Here is a 20,402-nt window from a genome sequence, read left to right as displayed (position 1 = left end):
TTAGGCCTTTCCTATTTATACACTCTATAATCATTTTCTTAGGCGTTCCAACATCATTAAGACACATCCTCATCAATAATTAGATTAAACAATAATATATTTTGGGTCTTTAGCCTAGCCCCTTATGTCCAAAGCATGCTGCTTGTGTACATTTCCCACAAAACCACATTTTTGTGGGTCAACTCCTCACAAACCCAGTACCCCAGGGGTTGTGGGAGTACCTCCCAAGCTACACTTCTCAACACTCCCTCTTAGCGAGGGAGGTACTTCCACTACTTGGAAATAACTCGTCAACGACACTAGCCCAATCTCTTGCGTCCACCACTGCAACATACCCTATAGAATGAACCAAGTTATCCTCAGTAGTGTCCCTGCCACCAAAAGCCTCTCACTTCTTCTTCTCACGATAGGCCTTCGACCCATTCCACGGTTCCTTCTTGCCAGTTGTAGAAATCTCCTTACTCCACATTGGCCATGTGCTCTTCTTGGGTTGTGGATTCTCCCTCTGAACCTGCAAACAACTACTCGAACTTGACTCCCTTTGACTCTCATGAACCTTCTTCTTTCCTTGATATATAGAATTGCCCGTTAGCTGATATAGAACATTCTCCCTAACTCCAATGTTAGCTCCAGCAGAGTTAGAGCCTTTGGGCATGAGCATCGCTTTCCCTTCTTGAAATATCACCTCAAACCCATTCGATTCGATCACTGAGAAAGACGGCACATGCTATCTGTGCTCTGATACCCACAGTACATCCTAAACTCATAACAACCCACCTGACTACATCCTGAATGGCACAACACCTGACCCTCTTATAGCTTTCTAACTCTTGTTGCCAACCTCCACGTGCAACTTCGTGTCCCATTCAATTAGTGTCTCAAAAACTTCACGCGAACCTATCATATTCTTCAACGATTTTCTATACACACACCATGCATGCTCGTCAATAGCACCCTCAGAGAAATGAGAAAATAGAGCAAAGTCCTCCTGCAATCTTCTCGAGAAGTCATTTAGCTCACATGAAGATGTAGCAGCCCCAGTTATCTCCTTCCCCTTCTCATTATCTCCCTTCTTGTTGCGCAAACACTTGCTTGCATAATGACCATACTCGCCACACTTATAATATTTTAAGTTGCTCAAGTCGTCCTTTGCTTTGCCCTTCATCTTCCCTACAAGAGCCATGTTATCTTCAGTAGACTTCTTTTTACAAAGATCCTCGTCCCAGAATTCTTCTTGGATGAAATCATTCCATAACTTGTTCCAATCTGCCAGCTTCTCTCGAGCAACTATCCCTTTGATAAATGGCTTCCATTCCTCAATAAATCCCTTCAAAACAGTCCTCACTAGCTTAGAATCTGGAATGTTATCTCCAATGGCAATTAGCTCATCTCGAACTTGAGAAATCCTCATCAGATACAGAGCCACACCTTTTCCATCCAACATCTTGGTGTTCTTCAACTTCTCTCTCAATACCAACAATCAGTTCTCATTCTTATTCTGGAACAAGTCCTGAAGAGCTTTCCACATCTCTCGTGCAGTGTTCTTCCCGGTCAGATGAGGTGTCAAGTGATCTTTGTTACCATCTAGGATGATGAGCTTAGCGTTCGCTGCCAACTCCTCATACCCTTCCAACTCCTTAGAGTTTGTTGGCTTTTGAATCTCCTTGTCGGCAAACTCCCAAATCTTGTTCACCAACAAGACTAGCTTGATCCTTTCCTTCCAAGGACTATAGTTGGACAAGCCATCCAATCTATCTTCATACCTCAAACTAGTGACCAACTTCACCATGTTGCTAGTCCTTCAACAAGGAAACCAACTCCCTCTTGAGTTGTACGTTGTGCACACTCCGATTTAGTTGTCCCTTCAAAGTAGCTCTAATACCATGTTGATTTTTCCTTGGCAATTCAGAATCAGGTCTATGTCTAAAACACGATCACAAACACACTAAAATGCCACAACACCAAGCACTTTGCACAATGGAAAATGTACAGCAGTGAATCAATGAAGTACACAAGATATTTTTGCAACCCAAAACTTGCTTGTATTACAACTTTAATACAACAAACATAGGGCTCCTGTACCATGGATCATGGCCCTTACAATTAGCCTTGATACAAGGAAAACTAGGGCTTGATGTCAACAACACATGACAATCAATCTGCCCAAGAACAAGAACAAACTTGACTTACTTGTTGAAGAAGCACTTACACAAGCCCTTTCAGTCCACTTGCCTTGAATACTTGGCAGGTCCTTTGCCAACTATACACGTAGAGAATATGTTACTCCAATACCTTTGCCTCAACTTCTCACAAGGTCCTCTGCTACAACAAATCCACTTGCACAACAACTCTTCAATCTACCTTCTATCAATGACAAAGCAATCTTCCCTCTAATAGTGGTTTTCCACATCAAAAGTATTGTTCATAGGGTCTTTAACAAACTACCTGCGTATAGTAACTCAGTTGCTACTGAGTCACTGATCTTAGGTTCCACAGATTTGCCTTCTAATAGTGGATTGCTTCACCAAGTCTCACTGTACATAAGCACCAATAAACCAGCATCTCACAGTACCTTTACTTGCTCCAAGGTGACTGTACATAGCCTTCAACACACTGTCCTTACTCACCTTAGTAGGACAGACCTTAAACTTCCTTCAATCATCCACAACAAAGACACGTTCCAAACATCAACTCAATATTTCCTTAACTGACCTCTACCCAGGTCTAAGGAAGACTCGCCCCTATGCACAATGTGACAGGTTTTTCGGCCCTCTTTAGGGCTCTTGCGGCTACCTCGAAAAGGAACCTAGTTGCAGCCACTTCATACCTCTTTTCTCTGCATATACCTCACATTCCAGCCCTAATTCCCTACACATGTACATGATTAAGCTCGACCCTTACTCCAGTTGTTCCACAGGGCTTACGACCTCCTTGTCCAGCAAATACAAGGGTCTCGGCCCTCCTTTAGAGCACAAAAATCAGCGCGGTCCTAACACAAAGATATACCATTGTTTTATGCCCAAAACCACAACCAAAACCAACTCGACCAACACTCCTAAATTTGGCATGTACCAGAACACAAGAAAGAGAGTATTCGTCCTTCCTTCAACTCCAAATCCACTCCTTTAGGGATCCGCGGTCTTCTTCTTAGGCTTGTCTTCACATTAGAATGATTGCCCTCTATGTGATAGACCTCCACTTAAGCCTCTAATATTTATACACCCTCTAATCGTTGTCTTAGGGGCTCCAACATCATTAAGGCACCTCCTCATCAATAATTATATTAAACAACAATATCTTTTGGGTCTTCAGCCCACCCCTTTGGGTCCAAAGCCCACTACTTGGATACATTTCCCACAAAACCACATTTTTATGGGCAACTCCTCACAAACCCAATACCCCAGGGGTTGTGGGAGTACCTCCCAATCTACACTTCTCAATAAATATCCCTTAGATAGTTCTCATAAATGATAGTTTCACAAAGTCAACTTTCATGTTTCCCGAGGAAATTCACATTTCCCAATGCAAGTGGTCATGAAAGTCAAAAAGTCAACTGGGTCCCAAATTGTTCAGTTGATGAGAAAATGACATGCCATGTTGAATTTTTCCAAATTGTGAATGCGTTGTCAAGTTTCAGCTGGTCAAAGTTGGTCAACAAGTACTATAAGTTTCTAGGTGGCAGAATAGGGGCAGCATTTGAACATTTGACATGCAATGTGTTAAAAGTGGTCTACATGAAGAGAGGAACAAAACCTAAGTCTCATATTCTTCATATTTCCCAGGGCATTAGAAATCTTCCGCTTGGGCATGATGGTGTGATAGCACATGTGATTATGTCACAACACAATGAACTTAGGAAGCCAATGGGGCTCATCACATTTTACATCGAGGCAAATATTAGCCAAAAATGGAACTTTGAGCATCTTGGACCAAAAATTTAGCACGTGGGCACTCTTCTAGCCATTGCAAGCCAAAGGGAGTTTATTTTCAAACAAATCAGGCAACTAGTCAACCAAAGCGAGTGGAACAAGGGGAAGTCGAGTTACTATCTAGCAATTGGAGAGGTTGTTGGGCATTCTAGTGGGACACTGGAGCATGTACGGACTATTCTTCAACTTCCTGACCACAAGCAAAGAAAGTGTGGATATTTCGAGGGGAATTTGACTCAATTTATCCCTTTAGTGGGCAAGTTCATGAATTTAATGTAATATTTTATTATAAATTACAAAGTCCATGCCATATGGATAACTTGTAAATATTATTTTCTAGAGGAAGAGTCCAACTAGCCATTAGCTAGCTCTTACCTAGCCATTAAGAAAAGTTTTATAAAAGGCTAGCCCCCATCTAGTAAAGGTTGTTGTTGTTTTGTGAGATCATATGCCATAGAAAAAGGAACTCACTTTGCAAACCTCTGTATATTTTACATTGTGTGGGTTGGCTTTTACTAACTTGTATTTTCTTGACTTATTGTGGTAACCACGCTTAAATCTAAAACAATTTTCACTAATAAGTTTACACATCAGTTGGAGGAACAATTCGTCGAGGGGTTACATAACCACGGAGGAGGTAAAATACAGCACTAGCCTACTTTATTTCTTTGTTGGAGGTGGTCGCTTGGACAAAGGTTAGAACATTCCACAAGGGAGCTTCAACTAGGAAAGGAGTTTGCAATTTACTGTGTAGCCAATCAGAAAATCAAAGAATGCCATGCTAGGAGTTACTCCTAGTTGGATTTGAAAAGTGGAAGGGGTTTTAAGCCAAAGGTAGACGTGACTTCTCTTAGAGACCAATCTCGCTTCCTTTATCAAGTGCAAGGTTGACTTAGATGCAAGTGTGTTTCACAACTAAGCTTATGACATAAATTTGTTGTGGCAAAAGGTAAGAAAATGACACTAACCATTTTTTTTATGAAAGAAACAAGAACTTTTCATTTTTTGTTTTAGTTTAGGATAATTAGCTTACTGCCTTTTCACGTTTTATAATAAGAAAGCAAGTTGTTATCCAAAGGCTTGGGAATGATCTATTAAGGTCAATCTAACACCTCTTAGCCTTCCCACCCCTAGATCTTTGATCTAGAGTGCTTTGGCACTATTTGGGTGGTCTTGGGGAAATTGGTTGTTTTCCTTATACATTTCTGCAGATTTTACAATATGCAATTACAGAGTAGTAAGAAAATTAACTCTGGAACCCCTCTAACCAATTATCGAATTGAAGAAATAACTATAGATCTAGTTAGAACATCTTTTGTACACTCTATTTGACTACTTACATGCTATATCTTGTCCTTTCGAGTGTATCATTTTGTTGATTTTGCTACAAATTTAAGCACACAAAAAAAGTAGTATAGCCTATAATTAACTCCACCTCGTCCTTTGACTCCAAAAAAGGCATTGATCTTCACTTCGTTGGTTGCAGTACTAATTGGGAATCCTCCCTTAGCCATTTCGAAGGAACTTGGGCTTAAAGAGTGGGGCTTTGGGCCGAGGTGGTAATGGGCCTATTGCCTCAAAATCTAGTAGGTCTTGTGATGGGGTTCACAAGACAAGAGCCAGACTAAGGGACAACACTATAAGGTGGAGGTCCATTGTCACCACAACTAACCACCTCCCGCTCTTTAGTTAACTTTCACCATAAGGGAGGCTTCCCTGTATAGGTCACCTAATAGGTATTCAAATTCTATTGGCTCAAAGGCGACAAAAGATAGGCAAGGAATGGCACTCAGCATAAGGACAAGGCAAAGCGTGAACTCCAAGAGGCCTATCTAGGGCACTTACAACCTAGGGTTTACTAAATAGGCAAGGACAAAGGTTTACCAAGGTGCATAAGACCAAGAAAATTCTTGTTAAAGATGGATATAATCAACAATTGCAACAACAAGCCCTAAGTTGAAGCCTAGGGTTAGATTAGGGTTTACCCTAGGGCAGAGTTACTTAGGGCTTGTGATGTCAGTCCTAAAAAGGAAGAATTTATTGTGGAAAAGGGTGGATTTTGATGCAATGAAGCTCAAACCATGTGAAGAACCCTTGCACAATACAACGAACTCCTAGTTGAAATCAACGCTCGCCCTAGCCTAACGGCTTGCCTTGAAGGGCCAAAAATGTAAGGGAGAGAGAGAAGATGAATTTTAAAAGATTTTTTTATGGTGTGATCACCTACATGAATGGCTATTGTTTGGTCCTTGGTGATGGAGTCTAAGGGAGACCTACTAATGGAAAAATTAAACCCTAGTATGGATTAAGGGCAAGAAAAACCCTAGCTATCACTTTATGAGGGGATGAAGTCATGAAGAGAACTTAACTTGAAGATTCATTCAAGAGATTGTCATACATTCTTTAGGATAATGCATACAATCCTTTCCCAAGATTTCATAGAAAAATATTCAATAAAACTAGCACATAGAAACCCTAACAACAACCATTCCATGGAATAATCATAAAAAGATAATCAACATATAGAATACTTAGAAGAAATGGATGAACAAATCCTTTATTGTTCCAAAATGATGTCTCCAAACAAGAGAAAGTCTCCAAAAGCAAAATCTCCACGATAGATCACATCTCCACGAGTATAAAACACACTTTCAGTTGGGCTGAAATCCTCTAAGGAGGTTGAATTCTCCACAAGTGATGATGAGAAACGAAAATGAGTTGAATTATAATTAGTGAAGCCCCTAAAACAAGTTTGAGATGAAATAAACCTTGGGTTATAAGCCAACCCACTAGCTTAATGATAAAACAAGCCATAAATGCCCACATGTATGAGCCATTACCTCAAAAATGTTGACGTCATGCCCTTTTAGGGCTCCAAATGCCATGTCATGGTGTGATGAGCTTGAAAAAGTGTCTAAGTGCCAAGATCATCCAAAATTTGAGTGTCCCTCAAATCCACCTCAAATCATCCTCTGGGGTCCCAAATCCAGTTGGGGTGTCACCATGTCATCTCCATGGGTCTCCAACAGTCAAAACAAGGCCTCCTCTCTCCAGCATTAGGGCTCCATCAAGTGCAACAAGCCCTCCCTAGTCTCTCAATGGAAGACCATCCTCATATGGGCTCTGAATCATGGCCTTCCCATCAAGTAGTGTCAAGGCCAGCCTAGGGGCATACTAGGTCCAGTGGTGCCATCATCAAGAATCCTTTATGTTGGGTTGAAGTAGACCAATGTCTTGGGTCTTGAGGGTGCTTTGGGACATGTAACATCTACACAAGTCATCATGAGGCCCAATGCCCTCAACGTTGCATTTGTTAAGTCATTTGTCTCTCTTAAAAGGCTTGGGTGCCTGTGGAGTGGGTGCCCTCAAGGCTTGGGTTGTTGTGGACCACTTGACAAAACCAACATGAACTCAAGTGAAAGCAACCATCCATTAGAGACCAAGATCATATGAGCATCTAAGTGGACCAAACTTAGATGTTAAAGGCATATTAATACTTCAAACAAGGATCACCTTCTGATATCTAACTAGACCAAGTCCCATAACGAGGCTAATAGTCAACCCTATTAAGTGCTTTCGACCCTCAAGGTGAAGTGGCATTTTCAAGGTCAACCCCTCAATCAATAGGTGTTAGTGTAAATGTATGACAATAAAGGGGAAAAGGCTTCATGGCCAAGTGCCATGGTCAAAGGAACCAGTTGATGGGGAGTCCACATCCTAAGTGTATGAATGTAAGGAGGGAGAAATCGTGGAGGCATGAATTACCCAACTCGGCCTACTTTTTCCATCCCTCTAGTGCGCCTTTTACTTTTTCTTGCAATGCTTTCTATTACAGTGCATAGCTCATGGGTTAGATCTTGCTCTTTATGATGTGTCATTGTATATTACCCCTTAAGATGAGACAATTCATTGCTCATCAAGGTTGGGACATGCAAGGATTCCTTTTGATGTAAAGGAGCATCATGTGCTCAAGAACCGGGTGACGGCTAATGAGGAGGGTATGCTAGGATTTTATCCATGTGCTAACTTATATCCTGACCATCTTTTGCATTTTGATATTCTTCTTTTTCTTTTGTTGTGGCCATGATATGATTTTTCATTCTTTTAGTTGTGTCAACCTCCCAGGCAATGTTTTCCAACCCTACTCAAAGAGTGTGGACATGAGGGTGCCAAATCCCAATGAATCAATGACAAGTTAGACCAGAAGAATGGATGTGGTATATGGGGCTTGAAAATTTGAAATGTGGTATGGAAAGTATCAAGTATGGTGTAGGAGATAATGAACACATTGTCTCAATCTAGGTTTCCAAGTAGTGCCCCTCTTATAACCCTAAGGCCTCAAGGGAGGTCCCACTAGACTAGGGCTAAAGATTAACCCCCTTGGTAAGGTGAGAGGAACAAATTTACATTCAAGATCGGTCAATCTTACAGATCACCCCTTTATCCATACTAAATGCCCAAAACAAATAAGCATAGGCACTTGATAGCAAAATGATCAAAGTACCTTATGAATAGCAACCCACCTTCATCCAATTGGTATTGTCGGATGGGGAGAGGTATGTGGCTAACATAGATGGCAGAGGCACATGGCATATCATCATCAATAGTGGTTGTCAAGGGTTGTTGGTTGGTTGGCTATCTAGCTAGTTGTCAAACGTAGGAGAGAAGTTTTCTCCTATGGGATTACCCATTTTGGTGGATAACAAGGCCCATATCCTATGTGTGCTCATCTTAGTAGGTTGCATGAATTTTTGTAACCCTACTAATCTAATCGATGACATTTTTTGGCATAGTTGTCAGGGAGGACTTTCAACCTAATTGTTTATGACAACCCTTAGTAACCATTTCATTTATTGCATCCATACTTTGATGAGATTTTATTATATAGTACTAACTTTAATCTCATTTGGTGACTCCAACTAAACCCAGTGCATCAAGAAGGTACAATACAAGGTCATCCAACCAAGGTACACAACTTGTTCCCAAACCTAAGCTACATTATCAAAAATGAAAACATAGAACTAAAGCTAAGTAATTAGATCATAGTGCATATTTAGACACATATGCACTTAGAGATAAATTTGTTGAACAAGAACCAAATAATAACATAATGACTACTCCACAGCTAACCGACTTTGTATAAACCCTTTGATTTTTCAAACACAGCCAGCCAACCTCATGATCTCCCGGATTCTCTAAAAGAGTTACCTAATTTTAAAGGAGATCAGTCAAAATTTGCACAATAATTTTGGGAAATTTTTAATAGAAGTTTCAACACAATGCGAGTTGCTCACGTTGATACTACAATGGAATGTTTTGCTCTTGCATTCACTGGTGATGCATTTAGTGGTTTTCTAATCTTCTACATAAAAATATTTATAATTTTAACCAATTAAAGGATAAATGTTTTGAATGATGGGTTAGAAAGAAAGATGTTAGGTTTCTCTTGAATGCATTAACTGAAATTAGGATAAAAGAAAATGAATCAATAGAGGAATCTAATATAAGATTTGATAGGGTAGTTCAAGAAATACCACACATGCACTTTGATAGGGTAGTTCAAGAAATACCACACATGCACAAACCCCTTGATCAAGCAATCCTAACCTACTATTTTAATGCATTTCAAGGAAATTTCGCTTTCTTTTTCAATAAATCTAAATCCAATAATATCAATGAGGCCAAAGAAAATGCTAAAGGAATTGATAACAATTGGGTATTATCCAGGAGACCTAACATGATCACTCCCACTAAATCAAGAGTTAGATCTAAATCTAAGAATAAACTTCAAATCCTAGTAATTCTAATGATCCTATCACTCTTCTCATTCAACAATTTAAATATTTTCAATTAATTATGACCTAATCTCATAAGGAATTAATGCAAATCCAACAAGTCGTACAAATAAAAATTATTCAATGAGAAATGGGTTAGCTATTTTTTCCTCCTTGGAATATCTTTCAACCAAAGGCATTTTACAAGGCTCCTCTTCAATACCAAAAACCCCTAATTCTTTAGAATCTGCGAATGTATTAGATCAATTGAATCCTTATTTATGTAGGGTCATTTCATGCAGAGGCCACTTGCACTATCTTTGTAGAAGCCTAGAAAGCATGGGATCCTGATGAGCCTATTCTCTCAAATATATGCACTTTATCTTCATTTTATGGGATTGGTGGATTGTTAGAGGAACTAGAACCACAGGAAATTGATCCTGAAGTAGATAGAGCTACCCAGTTGTTTGGGAGGATGTCTTCCCCTGAAGAGATCCAACAAATGTAAGTTAAGGGATTCAAAGGGAAGACCTACCCAAGAAGATCTAAAGAAGCATCTACCCTGAATCAAGGTCTGAATGGGACATCCTCCTCTTCCATGAAAGTAGATGATCAACCTAAGTCTTCAAACTTCAAGGAGCTATACATGGACATTTCTAGATGGGCCAGTAATGTCAAAGTACCTATCTTGTTGATTGAAGTTGTTAAGTTACCTACCCTCTGTAAGAAAATCAAAAGGCATAAAATATTTTCTTACTTTGATAATAACTTGTGATAATTTTAATTATATTGTCTTCTTATGTCTTATTTTCATCAAGCAACTATCAAACCATAAAGAACATGAAGGTCGAAACAACAATAGAACATATTATGTAGGATCTCACCTAGGGAAAACACCTCTCCTAGGGGAAAACCACATTAAAATTCTCTTCTTCTTATAGAACCAAGACAAAATGAGAGCTTCAAGACCTTTAGACCAAGACAAAGATTCGATCCAAGCACCAAGTCATCCTTCCAAGAAATAATTCTTCATATCAGCCTAAGTCAACAAAGTCAATGAAACTCAAACTTCTATTTTGTTGGTCAAATCATATTTTTGGCCCTCAACTGCAAGTCTGCAACTCTTGGCCCTACAACAGATCAGAAACCCTCATCCTTTTCACACATGTGAGCAGAAATAGTTGAGAATGGATCCTTCTTTCTTCGCTAGGGTTTTGTCTTGTCTTCTAGTCTCTTCACACTTCCTTTCTCCTTGCTTCTATTACAAATCAAACTTCAAGATCCAATCAATGTCAAATGAAGACAAATTTCACTTCTATATATAAATTTCCATGTGGTCGAATAGGCCTTCCTAGTATGAGTTCTTCAGGATAGGCCGACTTGGTCTTGGAGGACTCTTTTGACACTTTAAACACAAAAATAAATCTTCTTTCTTGATGCAAAATGCCCACTAGGATCTTATATACATGACAATGACTCTCTTGATTTATGAAAAATAATATTTTGACTTGAAAAGACCTAAAAGCATGAAGAACATGCTTGACCTAATTAACTTGAGCATGAAACCCATGCTTATAAAATAATAATTATTTTTCTCCTTTTTCTTTTTACATCAAATATAAAATATCAAGAGTACATGAGTCATTATGAAGAATGAACCTAATTACATTTTTCAACACTCCCTCTTAACTAGGGAGGTATTCATAATTGTACAAATGGTATAAGAATGACCTCAGGTTGTAACGTTCTAGGAAGAGTATCACAAACAGCATATATAATGCTATGGATTGAATACCATCTAGGCTAACTGCCAAGGTATCAACTGGGATTTGGGTACCATCTAGGTTGCCTACCAAGGTACCACCTCATCAGACATCTAGGTATCATCTAGGCTACCTGCCAAGATACCAATAGGGATCTAGGTACAATCTAGGCCACCTGTCAAGTGAAGCATAAAAACTATGGCTGAAGCACAAAAACTGATAGTTTGAAGACTTAATATGTTAAAATACACGAGGTATTTAATAATAATAATTTATTAATATATAAAATTGTATAGGATTGATATAAGATGATTTGAATGTTACATGAGGCCCTGCTTTTATACCTCAACAGGTGACCATTCGTGAGTAGGCATGTCTTTTAGACATGCCTTTTCACTTAACTTAACGACTATTTAACCTAATTAATATTTATATTTATTTTATTTATTTATTTGTTATGAATTATATTCATAACATAGCCTCTTCCTTTGGAAGCTTTGTCCTCAAAGCTTTAATGCTGGGGGTCTTCTTCACTTAGTGTCTGTCGTCTAGTCATCGATTCATCATGTAACTTATCAGTACTATTTCCTTGTATTTTTTTATTTTTATTTTTACAAGTCTAAAAAAAAATATTTTTTTTTAACTCTCTTTATTTTTATTTTCAAAACTTTATTTTTTTATAATAATAATAATATTTTTTTAAATAATTCTTTTTTTTAATAATATATATATATAGTAACTCTAATTTTTTTTAATCACTAATTTCGATAGTTGGCATTTCATTTTAATTGTTTAGACTATACGTAGGGTTCCAGCCCAACGGTCATGTTTGTTGATCGTGGTTCCCGCAATGCTACGGGCGGCTATTACTAGTCAAGTATGTACCGGGTGCTATCCACAGCACCGACATTCCAGGGAATGACTGCCGCTGACGGGAAGTTGGGTCCATTGCATTCGTTGACCATGGTTGTTACTGTCAACGCCATTATCATAGTCCTGGCCATCTTCATTGTCTATCTGTAACCTTTTTCTTTTTGAGCTAAGATTATGGTTTTGCATTTTATTCCGAAACAATAAAGAATGGAGAGATGAGTTTTCTTTCGATTTGTATTCTTTCCTATATAAACTGAACCCAGCATTTGAAATCTGGGATGTAAGAGCCTTCACAAGTGATTTTCTGTTTCGCTTTCTGGAATGAAATGGGATCTCAGAAATATTGCTATCTGTTGACATGTTTTCAAAAATGCCAGGATCACATCCCATATTTGGAGAGGCTTCATTGTTGAAGGCTAAGCGACCTGTTTAGATGTGGTATTTGAGGTCTTTCGGAAACCCATAATTATATGTCCTTCTGGTTCAAGCTAATTGAAGATCACTGTATCACCAGCTTGTAATTGCATGGACTGTATATAGGGTGTTACTCCTTCTAAAACATACATTCGACTATTATTATTGGGCCAAAATCGAAACTGAAATACCCAATCCTTTCCATTAGCATCTTGAATTTTCAGAGGTACTCCTTCTGGCTGTGATATTGATGGAAAATATGCCTCAGCACATGCTTTTGGAAGAACTAAGCGTCCTATCCAACCTGCATCACTTGCACTCAGTGTTTTCTCAAAAAGAGGTTTAACAATAGAGTTTGAATCGCCACATATTTTTTGAAGTTCCTGGTCAGTTATCCTGGGCCGATATCGTGGCTGTAATTGATTTTGGCTCCTTCCCTCACTGGGTATCTGTGCAACTCGTATTTGACAACGCACACCATTTCCTAACTGAGAATCTGTATTAGGGCTTCCATCAGGTGGCCTGGGAATGAACTGGCATTGTTGTTGGAGCTGTGAACAAGTAGAAATACCTTGATTTTGTTCTTTTGTTTCCATAGGATTACATTGATAGTGATCAACACCTATAATCAGAGTAGATGAATTATCACTTATTTCTTTTGGGTCATCATTCTGATCAAAATCTTCTTCTTCTGCTTTCCCTTGTTCCTTTTCTTCACTGTCACTATTCTCTTCCTTATTATCGATTTCCTTTTGACATGCTTTAAATTCTGCACATGATTTTTCTAAACGCTTAAATGCTTCTTGAATTCTAAATTGTTCAACATAATCAGGATGTGAACGTAATGGCACATTGTGCGGTGAACAACATTCAAAGACTCGCATGATTATATCGTGTGCCATGGCTCTGATACCACTGAAGCATAAAAACTATGGCTGAAGCACAAAAACTGATAGCTTGAAGACTTAATATGTTAAAATACACGAGGTATTTAATAATAATCATTTATTAATATATAAAATTGTATAAGATTGATATAAGATGATTTGAATGTTACAATGAGGCCTTACTTTTATACCTCAGCAGGTGACCATTCGTGAGTAGGCATGTCTTTTAGACATGCCTTTTCACTTAACTTAACAACTATTTAACCTAATTAATATTTAATTATTTAATATCTATATTTATTTTATTTATTTAATTGTTATGAACTATATTCATAACACCAAGGTACCGACCCAACAAACATCTAGGTATCATCTAGGCTACCTGCCAAGATACTAATAGGAATCTAGGTACCATCTAAGCCACCTGCCAAGGTACCAACCCAACAAAGATCTAGGTATTATCTAGGCTACTTGCCAAGATACCAATAGGGATCTTGGTACCATCTAGGCCACCTGCCAAGCTACCAACCCAACAAACATCTAGGTATCATCTAGGCTACTTGAAAAGATACCAATAGGGATCTAGGTATCATCTAGGCCACCTGTCAAGGTACCAACCCAACAAATATCTAGGTACCATCTAGGCCACCTGTCAAGGTACCAACCCAACAAATATATAGGTATCATCTATGTCGTCTGCCAAGATACCAATAGGGATCTAGGCACCATCTATCCCACATGCCAAGGTACCAACCCAACAAATATCTAGGTATCATCTAGGCTACCTGCCAAGATACCAACATAGATCTTAGCCAAAGCTTCCTTTGTTCATATGGGAAAGTGAACTGCTTTATCAACTCAAGTTTTGCTACCTTTTATGCCACACATGTTCTTCAATGATAATTTCATCCACTTAATTCAAACATTATTTTGTCATTTGTATCCCTATAATATGTTCTTTCAGGCAGTAAAACCATGTCTTATCAATATTCGTTCAACAGGGCCAAAGCTAATATGATAGCCTCTATTGTTGCTTGCTCTTCGAAGGTCAAAGAAACCTATAGAGCTCAACTTCACATTGATCTAGAGATCTTGATCCTGCATGTATCAATTATCATGTTCCTAGAACGAACTAGTCAGCAAGCTTCAAATATCTTGATCCAAAAGGGAATATATATCTTCTATGAAAGTGGGCTTTTCTTCCTCTCTTCAAGAATCTATATCAGATGAACAGATGTTGACCAATATCTGCAAGCTCCTCTTTCCATCATGCTTATCATCTTTCACAAAGTTATCAACATGCATGAATACTTTTATTCTTCTTGTCTTGCTTCAACCCTTTATTATGTACCTCAATTCTCAGCACAACCAAGCATGATGTCAATTTTGTTAGTCTAGGGTTTCTACTTATAGCGGAAACATTTTGTCCTAGGGTCCTAAGATCCATCTTCATCCCAACCTTAGGTAGGGTTTAGTACCCTAAAACCCTACTCAAAACTCTATTAGAGTTCTGAGATACTTATCAAAGAAACATTCAGCTAGCAAACCCTAGATGTCATATCAAGATCTAGGGATTCATAGAGGTAACAATCAATTAGGGTTAGGGTTTTTGTTTCTAGGGTTCGAGGGTTCAGAAACCCTAAATACTAACAAACCCTAAATTCTCAAGATCTACAAAATAGCTTCAAAAACCTCATAGATAGCCTACATAAATATTTTTTAAATAATCACAAAGACAATGTAGAAAACATACCTCAAACAGTTTTCTACTTCCTTTTTGGACTGTTCTTCTAAGACTTCCTTTGTGTTGCAATTCAATGCCTTGATTGCTTCTAACAAAGATGCCAAAACTTCTTTTATTGATGCAACTGCATGTGCAATTCTAACTACTAACTTTAAGACTTAAGAGTTGAATTGCTCCCTCTAAATCTAGCCATAATCTTTTGACTTCATTTACCTGCAATCCTTTTCAGGGAGATCATAAAAGAAAAGGTTATAATCAAGTGATAATAAAGCTAGATATATTAAGGAAGTCAACAATAATGCAATGAAAGAAAAGAAATAGAATACTTATCTTTTTGTGAATAATAGAAGCTCCCTCTTGATCTTGAATTGATTTAGACATCATTGAGGTATTTCTTTATTTTAACAACTCATCCTAGGGTCTTGTCCAAAACTCTAGGCAATCTCTCTTATCATATTATACTAGGTTCACAAACCCTAGAAATCAAAGACCTTAATGAACAAGGAAAGACATAATCTAAGGTTATAATCAAAAACCTAAAGTCAATCATGATCCTATAAGAGGTTTCTCACAAAAACCTAAAGTCAAAGACCTAAATAGAATTTTATACAAGGGATATGATACACTAGGGTCAACAACCCCTAAGACTCCAAGTATTTTCTTGATCAATAGTACAAATCTTTGACATCAAAATCTTAGCCTTTAGCTTTCTTTGATGGTTCATTGGTATCAACAACAACAGCATGATCTCTTTCTCTCTTCTTGTTATCACTTGATTTTTTAGGACATTGGTTTCTATAGTGCCCAAATTTGTGACAATGGAAATATTGAACTTTTGATAGGTCAGACTTCTTATGATGATTTCTCTTCGAACCTTTGCATGCCACCTTTCCAAGCAAGTGGCATATCAAATTTAACAGAGGAGGACAGAACCCAAGGTTCACCATAATCTTTGCACCACCACACAGTTCAATTGTAATGAGGGATCAACTCTAACAACTCGGATTTTATTCAAACCCAGGCAAAAGTGGGATAATGGAGCATGTTCTGGATCCAAGTGGATGGCTTGTCGACATTCCTCTGTTCGCATTTGGAGAATCCTTGGAGGAGTATAATCTGGAAGCATTTCCCCCCTAACCTGAGAATAGTGATTTGTTGGAGGAATATCCCAATCCGGCCAGCAGTTGAGTTGAGGTGAGTAGTTTTCTATATCTCCTCAGGTACCTGAGCCTGTGTTTGGCAAATTCTTGGAGGCAAATTTCAGCCTGTTGGCAGATAAAGTGAATTATTGTGTAAATCCCTCAACCATAGTTCGTTCCTCCATGATCTCTGGTTTTAAATTGGTGGTGAAAGGGCAGTTCTCAGTGCCAGCAGAGGAATTTAGTATATGGGTTTGAAATTCGCAGATTATCGGGAGTTTCCATTGGACATTGGTCTTTATTGTGAGCCATAACCACCCAGGGCAATGCCCCTTCTATGAAATTGTTGACATAAGTCATGCCAGTCCACATCAAGAGGACTCTACTGCCAATAATAGGACATATTTACTTACTGCTATAGGGAAAATTCATATCCACTGGGGGCGGGGTAGCTTTTTATCCTAAAAGAAATCAACAAACAAGTTTTGAATGGCACTTTGGTAGAGCTATCGACAATTAGGACAAGGTGCTAGCACTTTATCAAGGATTAAAACTTCTTTACCCAAGGTGAATAAGAGAACTAATTGTCATTGGCAATTAATAACAATTATCAGATTCATGTGTTGCTCCTCTTTGGCTGATGGCAATTTAGCAAGGTTCATTCCAAAAATACAAAAAGAGGTCAGTCATTTTGAATCAATAAGTTTTTTTCACATCCTAAGAGAAAGGAATCAGCTGGCTGCTCGCTTGGCCAACGAAGCCTCTTCACTAAAATGTGGAACCTTGTGGGTAAAAGGGGGGGTTCCATCTCCCCAGTGCATACCGAAAATTTTGCATGCCACCTTTCCAAGCCAAGTGGCATATCAAATTTAACAAAGGACGGAAGCCGAGATTCACCATAATCTTTGTACCTCTGCACAGTTCAATTGTAATGAGAGATCAACTCTATCAACTCAGATTTAATTCGACCCCAGGCAAAGGTGGGATAATGGAGCAGGTTCTGGATCTAGGCAGCTGGCTTGTCGACATTTCTCTGTTCGCATTTGGAGAATCTTTGGAGTACAATCTGGAAGCCCGAGACTAGTGACTTCTTGGGGGAATATCCCATTCCGGCCAGCAGTTGAGGTGAGTAATTTTCTCTATCCCCTTGCGTACCTGAGCCTGTGTTTGGTGAATTCTTGGAGGCAACTTTCAGCCCTGTTGGCAGATAAAGCGAATTATTGTATAAATTCTTCAACCATAGTTCATTCCTCCACGATCTCTGGTTTTAAATAGGTGGTTAAAGTGTAGTTCTCCGTGCCGGTAGAGGAATTTAGTATATGGATTTGGAATTGGTGGATAATGGGGAGTTTCCACTGGACATTGGACTTTATAATGAAACACAACCACCCAGAGCAATGCCCCTCTGAAATTGTTGGCATTCGTCACGCCAGTCCACGTCAAGGGGACTTTATGCGGATAAGACGATATCTTTATTTACTACTATAGGGAAAGTTCATAACCAGGAGGAAAATCATAGTAATGGGATGGCAGTAATAATGGAAACCCTATTACAGCAAAATAAACAAATTGCGAATTTAGAGGATGTGTAGTGCATTGCACCAACTGGTATCAAATTTCGCGAGGGACCCAGGCAGCTACCTCCTACTACAAAATGACCGTTGGCTCAGATATTGAGGAAAACATCGAGAAGGAGGAGAAAGCTTATCAGATGCCCAAAGAGGTGGACATGGATGCATAGACGAGGCTCAAGGACCCCAACCTCTTCTATTGGAACAAGAGGAAGTTTACAACAAGCATGTCTTTAAATAGTTTTAAGTTTTCTCATGTTTTTCAAAGTCGGTATTCCCTGAGGTGTCTTTCTTAGAATAATTTTGTGTACATCTCTGCTAAGTCCTTTGTATCGTCCTCTCTTTATTTGCAAGTTTTTGGACTTACTCTGAGCTACAGACTGTGGGACAGTTCTCTTTTTAATATTATTATGCTGTTCAATGAGGCTGCAGAAACTTTCTAATACAAAATTTAACCATTCTTATTTAAAAAATAATAATAAAATTGAAGCATTGAGATTTTTTTTTCTAGTTAACAGGAAGAGAAAGAGAGAGAACTAACAGTGATGATGGAATCCAGACGAACAGAAGATTCGAGCTCGTCGTCCAGCCAAAGCAGAGATGCCACAGGACCGGGATTTGCAAGCCCTGTTGTCTCCAGTAGGATATGATCAAATCTGTCCACAACACCGAAAACAGATTATAAATTCAACTACTCTCTAATTCCCTCCCCTTGATGCGATGAACTAATTAATACATGGTGCTAAGGAAATAAGAAGAACCGCTGTCGTTTGGCCATGAGCTCTTCCAGCGCTTGAACAAAGCTATGTTTGACAGTGCAGCACACACAGCCATTGGGAAGCTCCACCCATTCTTCCACCACCGGATTCGAACCCTCTTCTCCCTCGCTTATCAACGCTCTCTCCACCCCGACTTCTTCCCCGAATTCGTTCAATATCACCGCTATCCTCTTCCCATGATTTGCCTTCAGTACGTAATTCACCAGCTGCACCCAGACCCATTCATTCATTCCTTCTTCTTTTTCTTCTTCATTCAGGCAAACTTAATAGACAAAAATATTAATAAATGTCTTGGATTGACTTACAGTAGATTTGCCAGCACCCAAATAGCCCGTGATAATTGTGACCCCTGCTGCTGCTGGTGGAGAATTAACAAGTGAGGAGCTTTCTGCTTGGGAAATGGGCACTGCCAAAGGAGCCCCCTCCTCCTCTTCACTTCCCATTTCAAAATCGGTGAACAGATTATCAATGCTATTGCATGCTGGTTCCGTCAACAGCCTTCCTATATTTTGTATGAATCTACTATCTTCACATTGTTGCGGACGGCGAAGATTTGCGATCGCTATTATGTAATATTTATTGAATTGCAGACACGGACATTTGCCTCCATACGCAGCTTTGATTGCACCACATCGTTTCTCGATTTCGAGATTGCCCGAATTATTTGTTTTTCATTTCGATGTGTTACCTCTCACGGATTAGATTCTAAGGTTTGTTTACAAGTAAAAATTGAAAATAGTCACATGGTTTTGTTAAAAAATAACAAATTTTAGATTTTTAGGTTGGTTATTATTAAAAGAAAGATTATTAATAACTGCAATTTTGAATTAATAAAACTAATAGGTTTTAATGGAGTAATAATAATAAATTAATTTTAAGGTTATCATTAAGTTAGATATTAAATTGGTGTGTGAGAATTTCTTATTTATAACATAAGAGATTTTTTTTGGCACAATGATTTGATTGTTAAAGTTTATAGAGGTGTGCATACTCTAACCCCCTCCCAATTTGAACTTGTGACCTCTTAGCAAGAAACATATGTTCTTAACTATTATGCTCATTCAATTTGTACAAATGATTCAATGTGAGTGCAATCAGTGGATTACTTTGAGGATATGCTCTCGAGGGATATTATTTCATCACCCCATATGTCAAGGTTAACCTTGATTGCTCACCATCTGTAAAGGAGGTGGGAAGGGCTAGTCAACTTTGTCAACTAGACCCGATAGTCTACTAGAATTAAAGATTGGTCATTTGTAAATGGCAATTATGTGCATCCTCGACCTAGAGTAAGTCAAGATCGGTGATACGGTTTGATGATTCATGAGATGCCTCAGTCGAAGTCAGATTTAATCGACCCCACCAAAGAGTGTAATGCTAGAGACAAGGAGGAAGTCAATCAACAAAGAATACATATTGGAAGAAGAATCAAGGAGAAAGACTACATGTCAGATGCAAGACTATAAACCTTTGGTTGGCATTTAGAGACTAAAATAGGACAAAAGACAAAGGAGATGAGAAGAGAAGCA

At 38.6% G+C, this 20,402-nt stretch overlaps 1 protein-coding gene across 1 annotated transcript in view; it reads right to left on the bottom strand.

The window, feature by feature from the left end:
- The window catches only part of LOC149228300 (uncharacterized), a 130,252-nt gene extending 110,683 nt beyond the window's left edge, over positions 1-19,569 (bottom strand). The window contains exons 1-3 of the mRNA XM_089378144.1: positions 19,179-19,569; positions 18,856-19,079; positions 18,636-18,750 (exon numbers count right to left, since the gene is read on the bottom strand). Coding sequence (XP_089234270.1) covers positions 18,636-18,750; positions 18,856-19,079; positions 19,179-19,316 — 477 coding nt within the window. The 5' untranslated portion in view covers positions 19,317-19,569. The remainder of the gene's footprint in view (positions 1-18,635; positions 18,751-18,855; positions 19,080-19,178) is intronic.
- Between the last annotated feature and the right edge of the window lie 833 nt (positions 19,570-20,402).

This window comes from Pinus tabuliformis, chromosome J (assembly GCF_031772625.1).
Source record: "Pinus tabuliformis cultivar Carrire ecotype Pingquan chromosome J, CPIR1, whole genome shotgun sequence".
NCBI classification, from domain to species: domain Eukaryota; kingdom Viridiplantae; phylum Streptophyta; class Pinopsida; order Pinales; family Pinaceae; genus Pinus; species Pinus tabuliformis.
This window is presented reverse-complemented; position numbering and strand designations above follow the sequence as displayed.